This window comes from Engystomops pustulosus, chromosome 2, assembly GCF_040894005.1.
Source record: "Engystomops pustulosus chromosome 2, aEngPut4.maternal, whole genome shotgun sequence".
Classification (NCBI taxonomy): Eukaryota; Metazoa; Chordata; class Amphibia; order Anura; family Leptodactylidae; genus Engystomops; species Engystomops pustulosus.
Genome location: NC_092412.1, coordinates 133,422,383 through 133,445,715, shown reverse-complemented (window position 1 = coordinate 133,445,715; position 23,333 = coordinate 133,422,383). Strand labels below are relative to the sequence as shown.

Below are 23,333 nucleotides of genomic sequence, written 5' to 3'. Positions count from 1 at the left end.
ACGTTTTTGAATGAAATTTTACATATTTAACATAAAAAACCCTATATAATCAACCCATTTTCAAATCTGCACCCCTCAAACTATCAGAAACAGTTTTTAGGAAGATTGTTAACCCTTTGAGATCTTCATTGTAATTAAATCATAATGGAGGTAAAATTTAGTTAAATTTTGACAGTTATACGTTCATTAAGCCCTAAAATGTACACATTTTCAAAATATAAAACCCATCTAAAAATTTGTTATGCAATTTCTCCTGAGTACAGAGACCCCCCCACATATGGCTGTTACTTGTTTTATGGGTGCACAGCGAGACGCAGAAGGGAAGGAGCGCCCTGCAGCTGCCAGGATTTTAGTTTTCTCATTGGCTCCTTGTAGGCTATGAAATTTTAGCTTTTGCGTTATTCGGGCCATGTGAAGGCATTTTTTTTGGGAGATGAGATGCTTTTTCCAGTGTTACCATTTTGGGGTCGGTTAGGAACTTTCTTTTGAGGGCAGGAGTAGAAAAGCATCAGTTCTGTACTGAATGTTTTCCTTTTTTTTTTGTTGTTGTTCACCGTATAGCCTAATGATCATATCTTTATTCTTTGGTTTGATACGATTACAGTGATACCATGCTTAAATATTTTTTCTTACGTTTTACTAAATTTGCCAAATAAAATCCTAATGTGGGGAAAAATCTATAATTTGTGGCATAACATTTTTACGTTTTCGGCTATGGAGCTGCTTGATGGTTTGTTATTTTGCAGAACATGTTGTACTTTGCAAAAGTATAATTTGAGTACATATAATTTTTTATCACTTATTGGAAATTTTGTGGGATTAAATAGGTAAAAACCCACCAATTTTAGGTGGGTTTTTAACAGTTATTTTCCACAGAAACGCATATGCAATTGTGGCATGGCACGCCCTCGTACACTTTGATTCCGCTTCTCAGAGTGCGGTCACACGTCGCATTTAACGCATGTGTTTAAAAACGCATTGCAACAGCTGAAGAGAGATTTGCCTAAGTAAACAGTTGTTAACATGTGTGTTTACAAAAGCAGCCATGAACGCATTGTTAACACATGTGTTTGTTAACGCAAGTGTTAACAGCTGTTTAATTAGGCAAATCTCCCTTCAGCTGTTGCAGTGCGTTTTTACACACACTGCAACTACAGATCCTTGTGGGCCTGCGCATTAGGGCCCCAAATCAACCTTTTTGAAATTGGTACATGCTGAAAACTAAAGATAATAACATTTTATACTCCCCTTTATGTGCGTACAATCATGCACATCTTCCGATGTGGCGAGTGAAGCCATGGTAATGCCCGGCTTCATTGTCCATGCGCTGTAAAGCCAGGGTGTACTACATCGGCTTCATTTGCTGCATTGCACAGTCACCGAAAGAACAAGGATTGTATAAAGTTTTGGTTAATAGGATAGTTTAAGAATACTACATGGCAATTGGTGACACTAAACCACCAGTCCACAAGTACCTGTGGATGGTTGAGGGCGCGTTCGCATGAAGCGTTGGGTTTTTTTATGTGCTTTTGAGCCCGCAGCTCACAGTCCCAAACACTACGTGTAAACATCCCCTTACACTGCAGTTTCGCATAGTAAAAACTGTTATCAGAACCTAATATATATATATATATATATATATATATATATCACAGCTTGCACTGAACCGCCATAACGTCAGCTTGGGCTCCATCACGTTACTCAATCTCTCCTCACAGCACAGCACACCTAATCAGGAAGAGGACGCAAGCGGATGACGCTCCAAGATAACGTGTAAGTTCCACGTCGTCAGGCTCTATGAATGGGAGGCGTGGCTGTGACTCGTTGGGCGTACCCGGAACTGTGAGATACAGTCTGCTCCACTGATTGATAATTCATGCTCAGTCCCGCCCACTCGCGTAGAAGCAGCCAATGTGCTTGTAGCATCGCTGCACGTAGTGGTAAGGGAAGTAAAGTCACTAGTGGGAGGCGAAGCAGTCAGCTGGCAGTAAGGCTCGGGAGCTTCGCAGACAGGTGAGGCTGGTGCTATTGCTTCTATTACCTTCTATCTATCATGTACATAGTAATATGGCTCCATTCTAGTGCTACCTCCTCCCTTACAGGGGATCTCCAGGTCGGACATGGTCCATGGGTGTAACAGTACATCAGGATCAACCTCCTATAGCAGAACCTGGAGATAACTATGTAATGTTGGTAAAAGATTGTGATTATACCAGGGGAAGGAATAGATCTGCCATTCAGGATTCTGCTAGAACTGGATTGCCCTGGTTATCAGCACTTCTGCCATACAGGGCAGGTCACATTTGTAAGATGGCAGACAAGTTGCATCCCTTTACCTCGGTAGATTGCCATCAGTTGGCTGCGAAGTGTTGTGTGATTTGTACATGATCTGTTAGCCACCTATTCACATTGCATAGGACTCGTGGACCAACAGACAAAATGCCTTGTCCAGTGCTACGTAACCATGGCTCCCCCCTCTGTTGATCTCTTCTGCTTGTTTTACTCTTTTCTTGTACATGATCTCCCCTTCCGTCTAAATTAGTCAATTCTGCACTTTAAGCTGAGCCTGACATTTGGTTTTTTGCTCCCATGATTTTTCATTGGCATCGTTATTCTCTATAATCGGTTAAATAGTTATTAAAGGGACATTGACTAGAAGGGGTTGTCCAGGTTTTAAATACACTTTATGTACAGCTGGGGGGCTGCAAAAACAAAACTTAAAAACAAGCTTATACTTATCTCCTCCATCGCTCCTGTTGTCCCAAGGTTAGCTAGAAGAGTGAGAAGATGCAAAAGAGTAGCCAATAACTATGGCATTCGATCATATACAGGGTTTGATGTCCAATATATATGGTCTCACCACAAATGACAGACACAAAGGCAGTGCAAAGCTTAGATGTATAGGAGCCATATAAATTCTACAAAAGTGTTACCTATGCGGCATATCACTTTTACAGCATATAAATGTAAGATATATCATATAGTAAAATATAATTTTTTAGTATGGGAAATTGAAGGTGGTTCCTTTAAACTTGGGGTAGTTCAAGGGGTGGCCCAGTGACAACATGGTAGCCCCTATCCACAGTTCAGTGATGTTAGCATAGGCCTGAGATAGTCTAATCGGGTTACATGGTGGTGCTTGTGCATTGCTAATCAAATTGTTTACTGTGTTTACAGTAACTTACATTACAAAGGCTGATGAGAGAACAACAGTCTGTCCATTCAATTCTGATAGCAAGAGGACAGTGTATCTCTAGCCCTGGAGATTACCTTTCAATGTGCAAATAAGGGAGATTAAATATGCCATACTTTCTTACATCTTGATTCTCCCTTATTTGCACATTGAAAGCTAATCACATCTACTGGAGACGCACTGTCCAGTTAGTATCAGAATTGTTACACACACACTTGAATGGACAGACTGTTGTTTTCTTATCAGCCTTTGTAATGTAAGTGTAATGTAATGTGTACTGTGAATACTCACTGTATCTGCACAACTTAATTAGCAATGCACAAGCCAAGTCACCTTGGAACCATGTATTGTCGACCCTTCAATTTCTCATACATAAAACAATATTTTACTATATAATATATTTTACATCTATAAGCTATATAAGTGTTATGCCGCATAGGTTACGCTTTTGTAGAATTTATATGGCTCCTATACATTTAAGCTTTGCACTGCCTTTTGTAGTGAGACTACCGTATATATATATATTGGACATAAACCCTGTATATGATCGAATGCCGTAGTTATTGGCTACTCTTTTGTATCTGCTCACTCTTCTAGCTAACCTTGAACGAATAGGTAGTTGTTGTTTTGTAGTGTTTTATTTTGTATTTTTGTGTTGACTCATATCTAGTAAAATTAATTGGACATCAATGGGGATTTATTAATTTGCGCCAAAAAAAAAACACTTTTATCACATTTATTAAAAGATTTCAGACCGTTTTAGAGAGCCTGAGTTACTACAAAAAAAGTGTGACAAAATCTGGCAAATTTTTATATACCAGCTAGGTGCAGGTGCTACCAGGTACAAAATACAACTTGACATTGTTTTACAATGCCAGATTTATCATTCAGAATCAAAAGCTGTAATAAACCTGGTGCAATATAAGAATGTCTGAGGCTGCTTTCACACAGCCGTTGTGGGGATGTATATCTTTTCCATACATCCCTATAGTAGGCTATGGAGACCAGCGGCGGTGCAGTGACCACACACATGTGGTACCGTACACGGAAAAAAAGATATAGCATTCTCTATCTTTTCCCATGTTTACAGCCATGCGCCATAAATCGTTGTGGAGATCGCACTGCTGTAGCCAGGGCGAGCATACGTGGGTGTGAAAGGATCCCTAGTTTGAGACACTTTTGATAAATGCGGCGCATCTTTCTTTTACCACCTGGATAACATTTGTATTGTGCTGCAGATATATGGTGTAAATGTTTTGACACAAACAAGTTAATTTGTCACTGTCTTTGTAAATCACACCTGAATGAGTTTTACCTTTGTACATTATATTTAGGATTAAGACTAAGCAGTGTAGTCAGAGTGTACGTGCAGCTTCCATATTCAAACGGCTTTAACTTTTTTTACCCCTTACCTCCTTCTCGTGTGTCACAGTGTTCTTTCTGCTGACCATTTCCAGGAACACTACCCCCTTTATGCATTTTATTGCTAAATCCTGAAGCTGTGGGGGTAGAGTTATGTTTTCAATTAATGTTCTACATAACCTTCATGAGATGCTGCTGCATTCTCTTTTGCAAAAAAGTTTTTTTGCTAAATAGTTTTCCCATTTTTTATACAGATCTGTAAAGCAATGGCTGAGAAAGTACTGGTAACTGGAGGAGCTGGCTACATTGGTAGTCACTGTGTCCTGGAGTTGATTGAAGCTGGATATGAACCCATTGTCATAGACAATTTTCACAATGCCATTCGAGGTAAGTTAAAAAAATGAAAACAGCATTTTTATAATTTTTACCAATTTTTTTTCTGGTAATTAGGGACAAAGCACACCTCAGTTAGGGTGAATTCACACGACCGTCGGGGGGACATATATACTGCCGCAAGCTTGCGACCATACATACGGCCCCCATAGACAGCAATTGGTGCATGTGCCGTACAAGGGGAAAAGATAGGACACGTCCTTTCTTTGCCCACGTTACGGCGCCATGCGTCACTTTGGAGAGGGCAGGGGTCACCCCTCCTCCACTCCATTGCGGCGAACCTATAGCTCGGCGGGCATACGTTCGTTTGAATTCAGCCTAATCCTGAGCCAAAACAAGGAGTAGAGACTACATAGATTTAAGGTACAATAGAGAGATTTGCACCTGTTCTCTGTGTTCATTCATACCTGGTTTTGACAATAACTGATGCGAACAACTGATGAAATAACAGAAGGGAACTGCCCCTTAATGGAAACCTACCATCACGGATCTCCCTACTAAGGTAGATCTGGTGGCAGGGTCATCTAATGTATAGTAGGATAGCCCTTTTTATGGCTAATCCTTTAGACCCCTGTAACTATATTATATTATAATTTTTTTATTACCCATATATCCAAATTTCCGAAAGACGCTACTGGCGTGTGGAGTAGCCGGAGTTGTGCACACAGTTCTGCCCATGCACAGTAGCTCCAGTTTTGGAGCCAAGACCGTCTGTACAGAGCACTGACGATCAAAAGAGGCTACTGAGGCCGCTCCACGCTTGCATATTAGGGTAATAAAAGATTTAAAAAGTTACAGGGTCTAAAAGATTAGCCATAAAAAGGTAGATCTGTGATGGTAGGTTTCCTTTAACTGTTAGGAACTGTAAGTTCCCATGGCTATGGAGCATTGTAGAAGTTCAGTGTGTGTTTTGGGAGACTCATGGCACACCTTGACTGAACAATACTGTGCATTGAAAAGTCTAAAGAACAAACCAGACTTTGGCAAATGTGAGTGCTTTCTATGTGAATATGTAGTGGGAATAGCAGGGTAGGCAGTAGAAATATAGAAGATTAGCCTGTGCATTTTTCTGTCACTGCTGGGTTCTGTTGGCAAACAAGGCTGCAGCATTGAAGTTACTGCCTCCACTGTTACTGGACACACATTTCTATGCAGACAACACCTTTGAATGAGTTGCCTCATTTCAGATATTGTTACGAGGGTTCATTGTTTAGTGAGAAAGGGATGAAAGTGTGTTGTAAAAAAGCGTCAAATAGGATCAAATAGAATATATAAATTTAGACCAGACACTCTTAAGATGTGTTAAATCCAGTAGAAGAATATTAAATCTAAGTTTACATTGCCCATTAGCCAGTGCTAGTAATTTTTCCTCATGACTTATCACTCGTTTGTGAGTCCCTCCATCCATGCTTTACAATCTAGAGGAAAATGATCCAAAGAAGATTTTAGGAAAAGTACGGTATGTTGATTAGACTTTTCATGTGGAATTCCTGAACATGGGCATCTCCTTCCTTTCCAATCTGTCCAAAGCAAATCCTGACACTGCTCTTACTGTATGGAGGATTGAGCAGCAGAAATATATCTCTCTATAGAATGGAATGATCTTTACTCTTGTGTAAAATGACCTAAATATACTAAATGTTTAAAACATTTTATGAAATTACATAGTGAACAGATTATCTTCTTAATCTAGAGAGCAGGAAATGAGGATATCTTATTTCGTAAGTAGAAAATAGCCACAAGCATTTTTGCAAGTCTGCTCTTCTAGATCAAAAAGTGAACACATTTCCAGACATTTGTTTAAATTGCTTCAATAAAACATAACAACTAGAAAAGAATAAAGCAACTTTAAAAATCAACATTTTTATCTGTACACAGCATCTATCCAAGCCCATGGGAACCAGGGTTGTCCCTGTTGCTTAAATGAGTATTTTAATGAAGGCATTGACATTGACCATGGCAATTAACCCCTTAACGACCAGGCCCTTTTTTATTTTTGCATTTCCATTTTTTACTCCCCACCTTCAAAAGTCTATAAGTTTTTTTATTTTTCCATGTAAAGGCTTGTTTTCTGCATAACAAATTTTAATTCATAGTGACATTATTAAATATTCCATGCCATATACTGGGAAGTGGGGAAAAAATTCCAAATGCTTTGCATTTGTGCCATTTTCACTGTGCGCCCCCAATGACATGTCTCCTTTATTCTTTGGGTCTGATCACGGGGATACTGTATAAAACTACGAAAAATGGCAGCACTCTGAGATTTGAATGTGGAGTGCTGCCATTATTTTATATTTTATATGTGGATGGACCCTGGTTCAGGTCCTGGGATGAGCATCTGAGTTGTTCTCAGCCTTTCCCTGAGTGCTGCCACACTTCTTGAGATATACACACACATATAGAGGTTTTATAATGTTTGTAAATGTATGAAAATATTTTAACTTCCTGTACAATGGAGGACTGTACAGCCTTTAGATCACCTTTTATAAAAATGTTATATGGTGAAAAAGTGTGATTTTCGACTTTTGGTGCTATTTTCCGTTACAAGGTTAAACGACATGAAAAACTGTTATTATAGTTTGAAAGATCGAAAATGTTTGTAAATTTTAGTGTGGAAAAGGGGGGTGATTAAAATTTTTAGGTTTTTTTTTAAATTATTATTATTATTTGCTATTTTCCAGACACCCTAGGGTACATAAACCCTAGGTTGTCGGATTGATCCTACCATATACTGCCATACTACAGAATGCAGCTTTAGTGTTAGCACCAATTGCGGCTGTTACCGGTAGGTGTTTGCTGCAATATGTAGCAAACACTAATATGGTTTAGAGAGGGCTTGTGCTTGAATATGACCATGATTTATACATGATACATGATTTATAATGCAGGGATATCACTGATAAAACAGTAATAAGAAGAATGTACAGGCTCTTAGAAGTTTTCCATTTATTATGTGTTGTGAAGTAAATGTGCAAACACTTATTCATTTTCAGGTATGTAATATTCTACCACCTAAACTATCAATCAAATTTTATTGTCATGTGTTACATTTTACACATAGGGGCAGATTTATTAAGTGTCTGAAAGTCAGGATATTTCTGGTTGCCATGGGCAACTAGAAATATTCTGTCTTTCAGACACTTGCTAAATCTGCCCCAAAATGTTATGTGGTAAAGTATTTGTGTTCTGAATGAATAAATGCACAAGGGACCCTGCCCATTGTCTTGTGCACTTATTCTTCTCCACACTGGGGCAGATTTACAAACTTCTGTTGGCAATAACCGCTGTTATGATGATGGGCTCCTTTTTCATAACTGCAATTATAACTCACAGGAGCCAATGGTCTACCGGAGAGTCTGCAGAGAGTGCAGGAGATTGTTGGAAAGAAGATTGAATTTGAAGAAGTGGATCTATTGGACCGGGAAGCACTAAACAGTGTTTTTAATAAGGTAGAAACCAAGATTGTAGTGTATTGTCTATTATTAAGTACTGTCTTAGCATATGTCTCAGTACAGGTGGTCCCAAACTTAGACAGACCTCTCTGCACAATGTGACCACTGGTGAAGCTCTCTTAATGTAATGATCGGCTGTAATGAAGTTTTATTGTTAATACTTTTTCCCGTGACAGCACAAAATTTTGAAAATCCAATCGTCACTGGAACAAAAATACATTTTGTTAGGGGTTACAATTGTAAAATATACCTGACTTACTCACAAACCTAAACAACCTATCTAGTATGGAACGCGGGGACTGTCTGTATTGTTTAATCCTTGGCAGCATTGTAAGTGTTCATGACCAGGAGCAATATATTTAAAAGTCTGTAGCCTTACAGCTCTATTTTTAATTTCAACTGGGCTGGGTGAAAAGTAGCTTTTGTGACAAATTGCTCTTATCCATCTTATCCTAGAACACATACAAAACTACCACAAACATATTGGGAATCTCCGGTTCCAAAAATGGCCTATATATTCAAATATCAAGATAATTATCCCATATGATGAATGCTGTAACGGGAGAAAACACTCATATCGACACTTTTTCACTATTTTGCCCCCAAAAATGTACTAAATATCCTAAAAGCAGCTTTGTCCCGTCAGAATATAGCACTACAAAACTTTTTTTTTTCCCCTCAAAATTGTATATGTTATTAAAGCAACCAGCAACCTAATATGAAGTTGTTATCTCTGTGTTCATACTGATCCAAAGAATAAAGGGTGGTGTAATTTTAACCATACTGTGAAAGCCGCAGTCAGCCTGTAAGGGACTGTGAGGAGTTTTCAATCTCAATTTATTTGGAATTTTTTCAGGATTCCTAGTATATTGTGGTACCACAAGGAAGTAAAAATTTGTCTAGCAGAAAACAAGCCCTTATGTGGTTTATATGGAAAAAGTAGCAACATGAATGTAGAAAGTAAAACATTGGGGACATTGATCATAGTTTTTAGACTTTTTTAGACTTTGTTTTGCACAATTTATGGCACAGTTATTAAATTTGTCTCTAATTTGCAACTTTTTTGGGTGCAAGCAAAAGTTTGACACTGAGTGGTTTTGAGTCTCTGCACCGAATCTGACATAGTGAATGGCTGTTTTACAGATGTTTGACATCTATCACAATTTTGCGGCTAAAAAGTTGCAAAAATACACCTTTCCTTGAGAAACTGCACTTGAAAAAAAAACCTCCCTTTTTAATGCTGAAAACAGAGGTCTTTGCTTCCCAAATGAAAAATTAACTCTATGCACCATGAAAAAAAATACTTCAGTGTTGTTTTAAAATGTAAAAATTATCAAGTAACGTTAATTTCTATAGGACCATCCCTTTGAGTGAGATTATTGTCAATCTTAATGTGCAGATCTGAAAAAAATCAGACCCCATAAAAAAGGCAAAAACTCATTTGAGCAAGAATTATTATTATTTTTTTTACATATCTGTAACTTTTAGTCTCTGCACTTATAACACAATGTAGTCTATATTGTACATTGTACATTTAGTTAGACAATTCAAAAACTCATTTACTAAGGTAAAAATAGATCAATCATAATTCACAAGCCAAAAGAAAAGAACAAACCAGGCGCAAAAAAAGACTAACCTGAGAGACACTATTATTAATGTCCACCATTGAGTTTCTGATGCCTAGCGGGAAGAGGGATTTCCTTTTAAACCATTTAGATTTTGTGGTCCCTATTGACTAAATCATGCAAAGGGTTTATGCCACCAACATCTTTCTCTTGTCACAAGATACTATCCACTGGCTCCGTACTTGCAGCAGGTAGTAGGAGGAGGAGAGAGGAGAAACACTCTAAATTGTAGGGGTATATCAACTACATATTCAGGTCCTAATGTCAAATTGAATAAGTGGCTTAAAAAGTGAAAAAAACTATGTAACCAAACTCCTCATAAGATAATAAGGCAGACCAGTCAGTGGTGTGATTTAAATATTTTAAGACTCTGAATAATGTACTCATCACTTCCTGTGATCTGACTTTACACAGCACAAGTTCACTGCGGTTATGCATTTTGCTGGACTGAAGGCTGTGGGAGAATCTGTGCAGAAACCCTTGTTGTATTATAAAGTGAACCTGACCGGCACCATCCAACTTATGGAGGTAAGTAACACAACGTTTTGCCATTGTCAGAATTGTGATTGCAGCTCTGCTCCATCAATATGAAGACTTGCATAATTCAGTAACTGATGTGTGCCCAGCTCTCCATGTCATTTCCCTAGTTTTCATTTATTTGTTGGATTTTGTTGTTGGATTCTGATCATTAGATCACATGTACAGACACATGGAAAGTAATGTTTGATATTCCCCCTCCAGATCATGAACTCTCATGGTGTGAAGAATATAGTATTCAGCAGCTCTGCCACAGTATACGGTGACCCCGAGTATCTTCCTATAGATGAGAAGCACCCAGTCGGAGGATGCACAAACCCCTATGGAAAAACAAAGTATTTTATTGAAGAAATGATTCAGGATCAGTGCAAAACTGAGGGGGTGAGCAGTAGAACCCTAAAGCTTTATTGTAATTGTCATTTATTTGAGAAAAGTGATGATATGTGTTCCGTCCTTTCTAGGAATGGCACGCTATATTATTAAGATATTTTAACCCCATTGGAGCCCATGTGTCTGGTCGTATTGGAGAAGACCCTCAAGGAATTCCAAACAACTTGATGCCATATGTCTCTCAGGTTTGTTGTAGGCAATCTTTTTTATTAGATTTTATACATATATGACAAATACAAAAACCTTACACCCCCCACCAGGTTTCATATAATGAGAATATACATCAGTTTGATAAGCAACTTCACCACGCAGGGCGAAGATGTTCAATTGGACAGCCTTAGATAACAAATTAGAAATACATACATAGATTACAATGTGAGCTTTTACATCAACAGGCATTAAATATATTATACCTATAAATGCAACAGAGGCAACTCTGGCATGTCTAGCCATGTGGCCCATAGTTTCTGAAACTTTGAGACTCTATTTCGCTTTGTAAACACAGCCTTCTCATTCAGTAGTGTCACTGCTCATAAAACCTTCTTTAGTTGGAACGATTAGTTGAATCCACTTTGCAGCTATTGTCTTTTGTGCCACCTAATGTACCACCAACTTCCTTGCTCCCTCCAGTCACATCTCCTCCATACACCCTAACACACACCAGTACATTCCTAGGAAGGGTATTATCTTATACACTATCAATAATGTCCAACACCTTCAAACAAAAAGAGTGGAACCTATTATAGGACCACAACATATGCATCATCTCCGCCGGTTCTTCCATACATTTAGGGCAGACAGCATCTGCGCAATCAATACTTTGATATTACTTCTGCTGTATTCCTTTTTTCCAATCTTTTCCAAGTTCAGATGCAGAAGACATGTTGAGGTACATACCATTGGTGTATAGATTTATTTACTAAATGCTAGTGAATTTATGGACATGAAACTTAAGTTGTTTAATTGGCACATTGGGGGGAGATGTATTAATGTATCAGTCTTTAGACCAGTGCAGAGTAGAACTAGACAGTTCTCTGATGCGCCAGATTAATCACTGTGTCTGATGCTGGATGATTAATCTGGTATAAGACCGCTGAGTTGAACTCTGCACCTCCTATTAGTTGATCTAGTTTTCTGCACCACAATATCTAATTTTCTGGTGCACAAATTATTTTCTATCCATTCACGTCCCCTAGTTACCATGGAAAAGTCCTTTTTTTCGGAGGAGTCGGAGCAACCTAAAATGTTCTAAAACCTTCAGTAAATGATGATTTAGATGGCAACATATGGTCAGTGACTAACACAATATAAACATCAGGACTGCTAATCCTTCAATCCAGTATGCCTGTGCAAATAAGACAGTCTGGGGGAAGTGTTTACAGTATAAAAATAATCATTATTAAAGAAAAAAAATATATATGCAAAGTATGTGCTTTAATTATATATCATTCTAGCATCAACTTTGTGGTATTTGAATGGTTTTGGGTATTTAATTTACCACTAAGAGGTACACTTTAATGGCATCCATGGCTGTAGAGGCTGCTAGATGTGCACTGCAATGTTCTTTACTCATAACTTTACAAGTGAACCATTCTATTGTAATGGAATTTTATTAGTTGAGTAGATTAATCCACACTTGTGCAAAACATTTTAGAATATGGGCCAGAAAACATATCTGTTATTTCATATGATGTGTAACTTGTATTTTATAAATTTGAAAAAGGGGTTGGGTATATCTTACTAGTGGCTGACAGCCTTCTATTTAATAGTGTGCATTTACAGATAGCTGTCAGTCACAAATGGGACTGCCCCACGTGACTTCTTGGCATAGAAAGAGCAAAGATTTAAATGTAGAAAATACAAGTTATGCTAAATCTGAATATAATAAATTATTCTGCTCTATAACATGCTGCCTGCAGATTACACTGCATTTAAAGGGAACCTGTCAGCAGAAATTGTCCTAGTAAACCACTACCAATAGGTTGTCAAGCAGCTGAACACCTCTAATGGGGCATATTTATCAGGGCCTCTACGCCACCCTGAAATAATCGCAAATGCTAGTACTTGCGATCATTTTGTCCTCTCCGCCACCTTCATGCCAGTGGGGCGTGAAGGGTGGGGGCACAGCTGGACGAGTGGAGGGCGTGTTACTGTTCCCGTCGCACTCGCTGCTGTGGGCAACTTTTCACATTTTGCCTGGCGCAGAATAAACGTTGCACAGCTGAAGCCTCTTGATGTATCGCGCTGCAAAAATGCAGCAGCGGGGCTATCATATGCCTACACACGAGCGCCAGTGTATGATAAATATCCCCCATCATCCAGAAAATGAAATTTGAAGTGAGATGTCAAATGGTTGTATAAAGTCAATGAGGTAGAGAGTTTTTAACTCTGATGTCAAGCTCTCTCTGCCTCAGAACACCCCTACACTGCATTTATGGCCCTGCATCCAGAGACATCACTTAGCAGTTCACCTGAAGTCCAATGCATGATGTCAACCACAGCGTAGGAGGCGTTCTGAGGTGGAAAGATCTTGATTTCAGAACTAAGCTATATTCGCCTCTGTGACTTTATGCAACAATATTACATCTCACATATATTACATTTCTTTTAAGCTTTAAGAAAATAGTTTGAAACATGGAGCCATATCTTGCTTTGAGTCCGCGATTAAATATATTAATATTGTTTTTTCAGGTGGCTGTAGGAAGACGGGAATATCTAAATGTGTTTGGAAATGATTACAACACGCCTGATGGAACTGGTAAGTCTGTGCATGGTAAATGGTTATTATATTACTACCAACAAGGGCAATGTGTAGTTCATAATAGTGACCTGGGGCCATGTAAATGTAGTTCATATGTGATTGACATTGCAATACAGAGTTGAGCAGACTCAGTATCCACGTGACCTGGACACAATGCTGGATCGGTGGTCGAACAGCCAATCAGGCAAATTGATACCCCTTGCAATCAGCCATGGCTATGATATGCCAAGACAACACTGGTCAATCATAGCCATGGCATTATGTCCGTGTTGTGCAGCCAAACGTGGACGTCAAGATCGATCATTTCTAATTATAAGCCTTAACAGAAACTAACAACTTTACAAATTGCTGAGTTTGTATTCCATGTCAAAAATATGCTCTAGGGATTGTAGGGTGGCAATATTCAGATTCTCTACCAGTCAATAACTGCAGGTCATGGGACCAGGACCAGAGACTCTCTAAAGTGGCTTAACCCATTACCTGTGGTGATGGGTAGATTTTGACATTATCTTGCTTGTATAAAGGACAAGTGGTAATACTTAAAAATTGCATTAATAAAACACACCCTGTGGGTGCATTCACACATGGTGTTTTGGTTGCATCAGGAAGCGTTCATTTTCAAATGTTTCTGTGCATGTGCCTGCTTTGAAAGCGTTTTTCTTCATTGTAGCAAGTGTAAGCAGCTGTGTGAACATTTTCACAGTTGCTTACACTTATAGCAATGGCGAAAAATGCTTTCAAAGCAGCCGTACGCATAGTAATATTTGAAAATGCATGCATTTTGACGCAACCAAAATGCCACATGTGTGCGCACCATGAAAGCCATCAGTCCTCATAAACCAGATAGCGGCATCCTAAAAAGATGTCAAAATCCATTTGTTTTGGGTTTTTTAACCTTAGTGTAATAGATGCACTATAGTTACTAATGGTATTTGTTTCTTGTTCATCTGTTTTACAGGTGTAAGAGATTATATTCACATTGTGGATCTGGCCAAAGGTCATATTGCTGCTCTCAAGAAGCTGCAGGCCAGCAGCGGATGTAAGGTGGGTATGTGAGGATGTATGGAAGGTATAAGACCTGCCATTCTTGTATATACATAGTAACATCATGTAGAGTCTGTTAGCATTACTTACGTTTGGTCTCTTAATATCATAACATGCAGGTATATAATCTGGGAACTGGAGTGGGATATTCCGTGCTTCAGATGGTGGCTGCAATGGAAAAAGCTTCAGGCAAAAAGGTTGGTTTAACAGAACTTTAAAGGGGTTGAATGCCGCCATATCCATTCACTACTATGGGAACCATGGCCTCAGTTAAGACTTATGTGCACTTAACACAGCACTGTGAACTAATTCACAGCCATGTGTTTACACCAGTAAGATCAGTGTGGCTGCTGTGTGTTAATCACAAGTCGATAGTTTACAGGGTTCCCACAGAACATTCAGACTAAGTATCCTTTAACATGTACACTTTTATTTTCTTTTAAAAACCAGGTTCCCTATAAAATAGCAGCAAGGAGGGAAGGTGATATCGCCACCTGTTATGCAGATCCCACTGCGGCTGCAGCCGAGCTGGACTGGAAAGCAGAGTATGACTTGGACAGAATGTGTAAGTAAGAAGTAATAGGACCGTTTGAAATCTTTCCTCCAAATCCTGAATACCCCCACTCAAACTGAACCACCCCAGTCGCTGTTCCTGTGCCATTTATTTTTAAAGTATCTGTTTCAAATGGACTAACCCTGTCTGTAGACCCTATTAAGACAGATGGACAAACCCTTAAAATATACCTTATTCAGGATTTGCTCTGGAGGAATAGTTTTTGCCTCATACCAACCTTTCATTACCAAATATTAGACCACTACCATGCTCCTCAAATTATACTAACTGAATCATTTATTGCTGGAAACAGGAATGGACTCTACAAAGAGAACAAAAAAATAACAGAAATATTTGTTTCTCTTTTGTATTTTGGATCCTAAATTGGTTTTGGGGTACAAATAACAATGTGAAAATTGCCTGGGTTGCTCAAATCTATGTAAGGAATATCAGGGTGAATTATCAGTCGTTTTACCTAACCATGACTGGCAAATCCTAAGGTCCATTTCACAAAAGCGTTGCAGAGATTCATCAGAATCTGGTCAGTATTTCACTCGCATTCAACCCGCATGATAAAAGACTGATGGCTGTGGTCTGTTTTGTCTATGGCAATTGCTCAGTGAAACACACATTGAACCTGCATGTACCTTACAGTGCAATACTTTCTGATGCTTGTCCAAATACTTAGCAACAAATATCCAAAAATGTTTCAACAGAAAGTGCTCGGTAGAAACGGTTTAGCCCACTATGAATTATACAAAAAGAATACAAATCGTGGTTAAAACTTAGCTTTTACTGAATTCAGTTGTTTGTGGTGCCCCGGAAGAAGCCTTGCCGGCGAAACCCTGGGTCGGGCGGAGAGAAAGCTAGCGTCCCGTTATGTGAATTTGTGATATGCGCATTTTTATTGGATTTTTGTGAGTATAATGAACTGGAATAAATTTTAACCTTGTTGGAACGTACCACACGATCTGCCGGCATATTGTCTTCCAGTTATAATATAATAAAGGAGGAGAATGAGAGTGTGATGGTGCTAGTCTGAATGGTGACATACTTTCAGCAGGAGAAATTGAAGATTGGTGCTGTTCATCGAAGTTTTAGAAATCTTGGAGCTCCGGTCATAGTGAAAATATTTTTCTCTATCTTGTGGACTTTTACTGAATTCGTTTAAAAGTGAACAAACAGTAATCTGGCTTCAAAGAAATTGTATGAACGCACGGTTGCCCATCTCTGTGGGCTGCACATCTTGATATACAACAGGTTAATATCTACACTCAGGTTTCCGGGTGTTCCTCGGTGGAGGTGCCGCAAACAAAGGGTCAATAAGGTGATTACGGGCACCCTATGTCCATATAGAGTGTAGAAAAGGAAAGAGGAGGAAACAAGGTGTTGTAACTAGTTGTTACTAGAGGTGTTGTAACCCTTAGGTTAGGCTAACAGGGTGTTTTAGAAATTGAACCTAGGGCATTAACAGGGAGAGTGATAGTCATGCTTGACCCTTGCCTCCCATGCCTCTAGTTACAACACCTTGTTTCCTCCTCTTTCCTTTTCCTTTTCTACACTCTATATGGACATAGGGTGCCCGTAATCACCTTATTGACCCTTTGTTTGCGGCACCTCCACCGAGGAACACCCGGAAACCTGAGTGTAGATATTAACCTGTTGCATATCAAGATGTGCAGCCCACAGAGATGGGCAACCGTGCGTTCATACAATTTCTTTGAAGCCAGATTACTGTTTGTTCACTTTTAAACGAATTCAGTAAAAGCTAAGTTTTAACCACGATTTGTATTCTTTTTGTCCAAATACTTGTTTCATCCTGCCTTGAAAAAGAAAAGTGTGCTGAGAGTTTCAGTCACATTAAAAAAAGAAAATTTGCACATGCTTGAAAAAAAAAAAAGTTTGACAAAGCCCATTAAATTGAATGGTGGAGTATCGCACTGATTTCAAGCCAGTTTTCTGGTGTCGAAGCAGTGAAATAATCACAAATTCTTGCGTATTGCAAGAATTTGCAATCATAATAACAACTACACCATCTCAACACCATGTGGGCAGGCACAGGGGCAGGGAATTCCTACTCAATGCCTGGGTACTTTATAAAAACCCGCACACCTTGGTTTGCAGGTTTTTACGCGAAACTACACCAGGCCAGACCATAACACGTGCATGAAAAAAGCTTGTGTAAAAGGGATGAAAAACTACACTTTGATAATCTTTGGCAATACCACTTCCACTATTGTCAAGCATCCTTAGATCTCAGTAGCTAATATTGTACCCCACTGCATTAAGATATGGTTGCTAGCATGTAGAATGATCAACAGGGGCAGTATGCATAGTAATTCAAAGTGGACCGTGCACAACCAAAAGGTAAGTAGTAAATTCTAGCAAAAGCGGTATATGTCGGCACATCAAACATAATCTAGGCAAGGAATGTGTCATCTGACAATGTACAAAATCCCTTTATTGAAATAGCAAAAACAAAACATACATATACCCGACATTGGATAAAGGGACAATATAAAACCAATTAAAAATGTACCAAGTACATAGGTAGAATCATTAGCCAGTCAATCCATTTAGGGGATATACAGGTACGTTGGGTATTTATGAGAGCCCAGCACTCTAGTGGGCACTTCTACCCCTGAGGAAGTCCCCCATTTAGGGGACGGAACGTGTGGGGAGCCCTCCACCTCCTCCACACCAATTGTAGCACCTGAGGCTGTTTGACATGGGACGCTGACCTACACACCTTGACCCATACATGGACTAGTAATGTATCAAGGCTCATTACTATTTATTGCATGTTGACTTTATGTTTTCACTTTTACAACAGGTTTTGTGTAGTGTCTAGGTTCTTTTAGACTGCTTATTTTGTTCACTTGGTACTAGGGGTGTTCTTGGAGAACTTTTCTGTTAGTTCAGGAGGTGTGCTGCCAGTCATCCCTACACGGATTGACTGGCTAATGATTCTACCTATGTACTTAGTACATTTTTAATTGGTTTTATATTGTCCCTTTATCCAATGTCGGAGTATATGTATGTTTTGTTTTTGCTATTTCAATAAAGAGATTTTGTACCTAAGCTGGTATACAACATTGTATAACTATAGTCTGATGCAAGGTAAGTATCCATCTAAAACATTTACTCAATAATATCAACTCCACAGTTATGTTATATAAGATCTCCCCTAAAATCAAGCATATGTATCTACTACAATTATAGAGTGTGTCATTATAGATGGACCATTTTATCATCCTACTCCAGATTATACATATTTTAGCCAATTGTGGCATAAAAATATGTATCTCCAAGGAGACAACATGCCTACCTAACTGTTACTGGTATATAGTGGCCCTATTATATGTTTGCAAGTAAGGCAAAGTGAAGGCAAAAGGCTTAAGTGAAGGCAAAAGGACCAACAAGTCTTAAGCATCTCTGGGAACTCCTTTTTTGTACACTTTTTTGATAAGTACCGTATATAATTCCACATGTGTTACCGTAATTCATAGTTTTGATTCCTTCAATGTGAATCTACAACTTTTATAATCATGAAAAATCTTTGAATGAGAAGGTGTGTCCAAGCTTTTGGTCTCTACTGTTTATCATATACCATTTTTAAAAAATAAATCTATAAAAGGGGCATAAAATAATGCATTGTTCAGGCCATAAGGTTTGACACATTTTATACAGAAAATCCATTGTGCCTCCTTCCTCTGAATATGGTTATCCCAATCGTCTCTTTTTGGCAATGGTCTTGCCCTTTTTATGGCCTGGAAACTGAGCCTTAGGGTCCTCTCCATGATTTTGATGGACATGTTTGGAAATTGCTTTGTCTCTGTTATTGACAACGTCAATCCAGAATCCATGTTTTAAATTAGCGAAAGGTCTTTCCCAATTAATTCAGTGGGCAGTGACACGTCACCAGATAAACCAGTCCTATTTTCTGACAATTCACAAATTCTCTAATGTCAGAGTCTTCCTTTGGTGACGCTTCTCAGTTTCCAGGCCAATCAAAAGTGTGAGACCATCACCAAGAAGAGGTGATTGGGATACCCATAATCAGAGTAAGGAGGCACAATGAATTTAATGTATAAAATATGTCAAGCCTGATGGCCTGAACGATGCAATATCTTATGCCCCTTTTATAGCTTCTATTGACACAAAAAAATGGCAGTATGATATAGATGTAAGCCTTGATGATGCATTTTTCCCTCTAATGTGATCTATCTATTTGAGAGAGGATAAAGATCAAATTTAGAATGAGGGCCTGAACAGGACATGTCACCTGTAAAAACTGCACTAGAAGTTGCTTACTAAAGTAAGCAGCTCCTAGTGCTACAACAGACACAGCAGTGTCACACTGCTAGCGTTATCAGAAACCTCCGATAGCGCTAGAAAACACTGCCACGCTGTACAATAGAATATGCCGGACCGTCCTGTAAACGGTTAGGCGTATTCATGAGGGGATGGTCCGAGGCGCTGGTTCACCTCCGTAGGCCAGGGGTGACTGCCAAGCTTCAAGCGGCAGTCACCGCCGCCCCTAGTCTTGCCCCTTCATGAATATGCCTGACCACTTATAGCGTGTTTTCTTTTGTACAGCGTGGCAGTGCCTGCTAGCTTTATCGGAGGTTTCTGATAACTCTAGCAGTGTAACACTGCTGCGTCTGTTGTAGCACTAAGAGCTGCTTACTTTAGTAATCAGCTCCTAGTGCAGTTTTTACAGATCCTCTTTAATACATCAACGTTAAGGCATGTCCATCATACAATTGAATATACTGTATCTTATATCTGTGGAATTTCATATACATCCCCATGAATATTGGACTTTGATTAACTGCAAACATATAATAGCGCCTTTATATACCAGTAAAAGTTAGCTAGGCATGTTGTCTCCTAGGAGATACTTATTTTTATTCCAGAATTGGCTAGAATAGGTTGAATGGACTATTATTCTACCCTATTGTATAAATAGGAGCTAGTGACACTATTCTAGGTGACAATCTTGAGTAGGATGATGCATCATTTATTTACAATGGTCCATCTATAATGACACACTGTACAATTGTGGTAGATACATACGCTTGATTTTAGTGGCAAACTTATACAACATAACTATGGGGATGTTGTTATTGAGTAAATGTTTTAGATAGATACTTACCTTGCATCAGACTATAGATATACAATATTCTGATGATGGCTCTGTACTTTAGCTTCTCCCTACCAGCCTTGTGATTGGTCACTGAGCCTGAACCGATAGACCATGAGATGGGCGGGAAGGGCATCATGCTTTTATACTCCTATCTGTTCGCCTCGCTTAGCAGATCACTACTGAGCGGTGGGCTTCCACTATCAGGACGCTGCTACTTTGTTATATTCTTGTTCTCATCTACAATGTAAAAAACTTTCCTGGTGAACCCTAACTAATGGTGAGAAAAGTGTTGAGAGGATTTGAGAGAGCTTGAACAATAGTGCAATATGCTGCAGCAATGACATTGGCTTAACTGCATTAGTGTTTGGACTCTGTATGACAGGGCCAGGGCAGAGAAGGCATTTCAGGAATGACAGAAGAAAGGGGACCGCTGACAGTGGTACAGCGAACACTACCTACCTACTGTTGACCATTCCACATGCTAGCAACCATATCTTAATGCAGTGGCGTACAATATTAGCTACTGAAATCTAAGGATGCTTGACAATTGTGGAAGTGGTAGTTGACTCCTAACTCAGGAAAGGTAAGCTAGTACCATAGTGAGATCCCCCCCCCCCCCCCTTGATTTTAATACGCCAAATAAACGTTACGTTTTATTATACTTCTTTATGTGAAATTTCAGTGAGGTTTTAGTATAAAAAGTTACCTTCCCAATTAAAAATTTCCACCTTTCACGACATTTGTGGTTACCATCTATCTATAATATATTTATTAAAAAATTTACAGCTCATAGTACTTTGTAATTTTTGTTTTCAATATTTCCAAATTTCTTTTAACAGGTGAAGATTTATGGCGGTGGCAGTCTTTAAATCCAACAGGATTTAGTAAGGACCCCTAAGCAGCTCTGGACAGCAATTTCTTAAATCATGAATTCTTCTATAACTACATTTTCATTTATATACTGACAACTAATATACTGTATAAAATATTAAACTATTGTGATCTAAATTGAACCTCAAGACGTCTTCCAATACAGTGACCAATCTGCTGGTAAAAGACACTCCTACCTCACATGCATCCGGTTTGTGAAGTATTTTGGAAAACTCTCTGCTCTTTATACTTGTAAAAGAAATCAAAGACATTGTTTACAGAAAATTGAAAAACTGCATATATCCGAGTAATGGACAAATGCAAAGGAAGGGGTGTTACATTCCTTAATTTATACTTTTTTATGTTTGACATTAAATTTGGATTTCAGAAAAGCATAATTTTTGAGAGATTGTAATTTATTTGTTGGAAATGTTTTTACGAAGATTTAATTAGTACTAAGACAGGTTGTCCCATGACCGCCTTTACTCATGAATTCTCTATACATACTAGTAATGTTGAGGTTTTTTTACACATAATTGCAGGGCCGGATTAAAGTTGGTGGGAGGCCCCCCATCAGGATTCACACCCGCTAAACCTCAGAAAACACACAAACACACCTCGGCTGCTGCAGAACCTCATTATACAAACGTGAGCAGCTGCAGAAAATCATGACATACACCATAGCTGCTGCAAAATCTTTTTATACAAATATGGCAGCTTCTGCAGAACCTCCTAATAACCACACCACAGCTATTGCAGAACCTCACTATACACAACTTGGCTGCGGCAGAACTTCATTATACAAACGTCAACTGCAGCAAAACCTCATTATACACAAATAGTCTGCTGCAGAACCTCATGATACACACAGCTAGTATTGTTTGGCATCAATGGTCTCTGGGAAACAAGCAGGAAGAGTTTTGAAAAGAGAGGGTCAAGTACACAGAGAGCGTTACAAGAAGTGTAAACCAAAATAAAATACGCCACCTTTGCAAGGCTGCAGCAACTACATGCTGGACATGAAACATACCTCCCAACCGCCCCGGTTTCAGCGGGACAGTCACGGTTTTATACCCCTGTCCTGCTGCCCTGGGCGGTTGAGAGATTGTCACGCTTTTCCCGGCATTGTCCCGGACCGAGAGACGAAGTCCCATCTCCTGGTCCTGGGACACACTACTATAGATGCAGAGACACAGGGGCACATTTAGTTACCCAGTCCAGTAGCAATGCCGAGGCACATTCTCCGACGTGGGTTCGGAGCTTGCCGGTATTCACTAAGGTCGTGCTCCCGATATCCACTGTCGCTGCTGCGCTGAAGTCCGCCGGAGTTCACCTTCTTCGTCCCGGTGTATGTGAGTGCTATATATTTTTTTTTAAATTCTGTTTTTCTGAATGCGTCGGGTTTTCCACCAGCCACGCCCCCTGATTTCTGTCGCGTGATAGCCGGTGCCGATGCACCACAATCCGATCGCATGTGCCAAAATCCCGCGGCAATTCAGCACAAATCGGAAATATTCGGGAAACCTGACGAAAATGCGTGATTCTGACCCTTAGTAAATGAGCCCCACAGTCTCTGGAGCAGCGCGGCTTCAAGGAAGTGAGCAGAGAGTTCCCAGCACTTCCCCCCTCCTCCTCCCCTGGGCCGGCCCCTCCCCCTCACAGGGCACAGCACCAGGAGAGGTGACCCAACGTGCAGGGGGAGGGTGGCAGAGGCTACATCGCTGCCTTTTGCAGAGCAGGGGATGAGGGAGGCCAGCACTCATCATACATGCAAGACATCGTACAGTGAGTAAGGTCGGTGTACTGTATGATAGAAGACATTCATAAGGGCTTGTATGTCAGTTTTGTGACGTACAAGCCCTGAAATAATCGCAACGCCTTGCAAACCGCCAGACATTGCGATTATTTTGCTCCTCACGCCTTCTCCACGCCAAGAGGGCATGAAGGAGATGTAGACAGCGGCGTCTGCGCCCTCGCTATAATCTGTGAACTTTTGCAACA

General features: G+C 39.5%; 1 protein-coding gene across 2 annotated transcripts; it reads left to right on the top strand.

Annotated features, from left to right (window-relative positions):
* Positions 1-1,645: 1,645 nt before the first annotated feature.
* GALE (UDP-galactose-4-epimerase) lies at positions 1,646-21,730 on the top strand. 2 transcript variants are annotated; one of them, XM_072136510.1, is made up of 11 exons: positions 1,646-1,773; positions 4,810-4,942; positions 8,285-8,400; positions 10,443-10,556; positions 10,770-10,946; positions 11,027-11,140; positions 13,647-13,713; positions 14,675-14,760; positions 14,880-14,957; positions 15,211-15,325; positions 21,302-21,730. In XM_072136510.1, the coding sequence occupies exons 2-11, from the start codon at positions 4,822-4,824 to the stop codon at positions 21,358-21,360; spliced, it is 1,047 nt and encodes a 348-aa protein (XP_071992611.1). In that variant the 5' UTR covers positions 1,646-1,773; positions 4,810-4,821; the 3' UTR covers positions 21,361-21,730. The 2 variants fall into 2 exon arrangements, with proteins under 2 accessions (XP_071992611.1, XP_071992610.1); XM_072136509.1 differs by lacking the exon at positions 1,646-1,773 and adding an exon at positions 1,839-2,013.
* The last annotated feature ends 1,603 nt before the right edge of the window (positions 21,731-23,333 follow it).

Bases quoted from the DNA above. Each gene is read 5' to 3' on its own strand.
- GALE (XM_072136510.1), top strand. From the start codon at position 4,822: ATGGCTGAGAAAGTACTGGTAACTGGAGGAGCTGGCTACATTGGTAGT. The intron at 8,401-10,442 runs GTAGAAACCAAG...GACTTTACACAG, and splicing joins TAAACAGTGTTTTTAATAAG to CACAAGTTCACTGCGGTTAT. The intron at 14,958-15,210 runs GTTGGTTTAACA...TTTAAAAACCAG, and splicing joins AAAAAGCTTCAGGCAAAAAG to GTTCCCTATAAAATAGCAGC.